At 57.9% G+C, this 2,660-nt stretch overlaps 1 protein-coding gene across 1 annotated transcript in view; it reads right to left on the bottom strand.

Moving 5' to 3' along the window:
• Positions 1-2,660, bottom strand: part of DLG5 (discs large MAGUK scaffold protein 5) — a 122,883-nt gene that overhangs the window by 57,933 nt on the left and 62,290 nt on the right. Inside the window, exons 4-5 of the mRNA XM_025850496.2 lie at positions 1,016-1,159; positions 236-419 (exon numbers count right to left, since the gene is read on the bottom strand). Of these exons, the coding sequence (XP_025706281.1) occupies positions 236-419; positions 1,016-1,159 (328 nt within the window). The remainder of the gene's footprint in view (positions 1-235; positions 420-1,015; positions 1,160-2,660) is intronic.

Here is a 2,660-nt window from a genome sequence, read left to right as displayed (position 1 = left end):
GGAAGGATGGATGGATGGATGGATGGTGGGTGGAAGGACGGATGGTGGGTGGAAGGACGGACGGATGGTGGGTGGAAGGATGGAAGGATGGATGGATGGATGGATGGTGGGTGGAATGACAGATGGTGGGTGGAAGGACGGATGCTGGGTGGGAGGATGGATGACGAGTAGATGGATGACGGGGTAGGAGGATGCACAACCTTGGTCTGCTCCTTGCCACTCTGCCCAGCTCTACCTGCTGCTGTTGGGCCCGGAGGTCACCAATCTCCTTCTGGTCCTCCTCATGGAGCCGCTTCATGTCCTCCCACGACTGCTGCAGCAGGTTACGTTCCCGCAGCAGCTGTCCGTTCTCCCGCCTCAGCATGTCCACATCATCCTTCAGCTGGGTCTGGTCGCTCAGGAGCCGACTGTGGAGTGTGCTACAACCCCCATACACACAGTGAATGGCAGCCAGCCTCCAACCCCCGCCAGCCCCCCTTCTGCAGCCCCTCCAGGCCCAGTACGCCCAATACACCCAATGGGAGCCCACAGTAACCAGGACAGCAGCACTCAGAGACAGGCCAAAACTTGGTATCAGCCAAAGGCCAGAAAGAACCAAACCATTTTTAAAAACCTCATATACCAAAGGGCAGACGTAGGAAGGCCCAGGCAAGGAGATGAGCCCTTCCCTGGTACAGGCCTGGCACCTCTGAGGACTGAGGCCCGGGCAAAGGTCAGCAGGTAAGGCAGGTCAGTACGCCCAGAGGGGCCCCAGGAGACCAAAGGGGAACAGGCCCATCCACCTCTCCTACCGCAGGAGCTGCAGCAAAGCCCTTGGACAGGGACCCAGGCGCCCAGCCATCTGCCTGGCCTACTGCCTAATTTTCAATCCCTTTCCTACCAGCTCTGCTTCCGAGGCCGTCACGAGCTGGTGTGAAAGGTTCACATCTCAGCCTGCACTTAGAAAAACTGAGACCCAAAGACCCAACCCCACTTGCTGAAGGCCCACTAAGTGCCACGAGGCAGTCCCACTCACTGGTAGAAGTCGGTCTCCTTGGCCACCTCCTCGCACCTCTTCAAGGCGTTGGTGTGCTGCTTCTGCAGGCTCTGCAGGTCCGACATGGCCCGCACGCACTGGATCTTCAGCCTCTCGTAGTCAGGATTCAGCCTGTGGTAGGGCCTGACCCAGACAGCGGCAGTGAACACAGGCCCCGGGATCACTCGGACAACGGGTGTCTCTGCCTGGGGAGCCTCCAGCCCAGTGTCCCCAGATACTGGTCTCCTATGCACCCCAACCACCTGGCACTTGTTCAACTCAGACATCCTGGCCTCCCCAGACCCACAGGATCCCTGGCATGGAGGACCATGGTTGCCTGGGCTCCTTGCTCGGGCCTGGGGAGCTCAGAAGGTACTGTCTTATTATCTAGCAGCTCCCAGGGAGGCCGTGCAGCAGGCCTTCACCCACAGTGGGCCCCCCAGAAACCTGTGAGGAAGCTTCTCCTCTTTTTAGGAAAGTGACTATCAATCTTGGGATAATCAAAACACCAAGGCCCAGCCCAGTTACATGAGTGTCCTTGGGGGTATGACCCAGACACCAGGGTGGGGGTTCTGGTGTGCAGCCACTGGTGAGGACACTGGCCCGGAGCACTGCTTCTCAGAGTGGGGTTCCCAGACCTGCAGCATTAGTTTCACCTGGGGATGTGTCAGAAGTGCAAATCCTCAGGTCAGCCCCAGAACTCCTGAATCAGACACGTGGGAGGGAGGGAGGGCGGGCTAACCAGCAACCCGAGCTTTAACAAGCCCTCTGCTGATTCCGGTGCACGCTCCAGGGTGAGAACCAGGCCTCCAGCTGGCCTCAGTAACCCTGCTCTGTGGGCGGCCAGACAGCAAACGCTGCAGGCTCGGCCAGCCGTCAGTCTCGGGGACACGAGGCAGGCATTGGACAACAGGCACTCTAGCACACCATGTCTCCACGGGCCCTGCCTCTGTGCTGTCTGAGGACCATATCTTCGTCAAAGCAACCTCAGGGGACCACCTTTGCAGGCCTGACATCGACCCAGAGGAACTTCCTCAGGACGAGGCACTCACACGCCTGATGCTCCTAAAGGCAGCCCCCCTCCCCTGAGAACCCCTACCAGCATCTCCTAGAAGGACAAATCAGACTCTAACCCTCCTCCTCCACGAAGCCCTCCTGGATGGGGCAGGTGGGGAAAGACCTTCCCTTTGCCCCCACCATGGACCTGGTATCCACCTCTAAATCCCAACAAAAGAAGTGACCAAGATTTTCTCCAAAACCACATAGAAGCCAGGTGGAATATACCCTCCTAAAACACACACGTGGCAGGGACCAATGAACATGGGAACACGTAACTAGCAATAAGGAGAGGCACGTGCAGACACACAGACGTGCGCACGCGCACACACACACACACAGACGAGCACACACACAGAGACATGCACACACACACACAGATGTACACACACAGATGTGCGCACACACAGACGTGCACACACACAGACAAGCACACACACAGACGTGCACACACAGACGTGCACACACAGAAGTGCGCACACAGACATGCACACACACAGACGTGCATAGACACAGACGTGCACACACAGACGTGCACACAGACAGACATGCACACACACAGATGAGCACACAGACATGCACACAGACG

Source organism: Callorhinus ursinus, unplaced genomic scaffold (assembly GCF_003265705.2).
Source record: "Callorhinus ursinus isolate GAN/ISIS: 27379988/994484 unplaced genomic scaffold, GSC_fseal_2.0 scaffold31, whole genome shotgun sequence".
Classification (NCBI taxonomy): domain Eukaryota; kingdom Metazoa; phylum Chordata; class Mammalia; order Carnivora; family Otariidae; genus Callorhinus; species Callorhinus ursinus.
The sequence above is the reverse complement of the archived record's forward strand: the minus strand, read 5'-3'. Positions and strand labels throughout refer to the sequence as shown.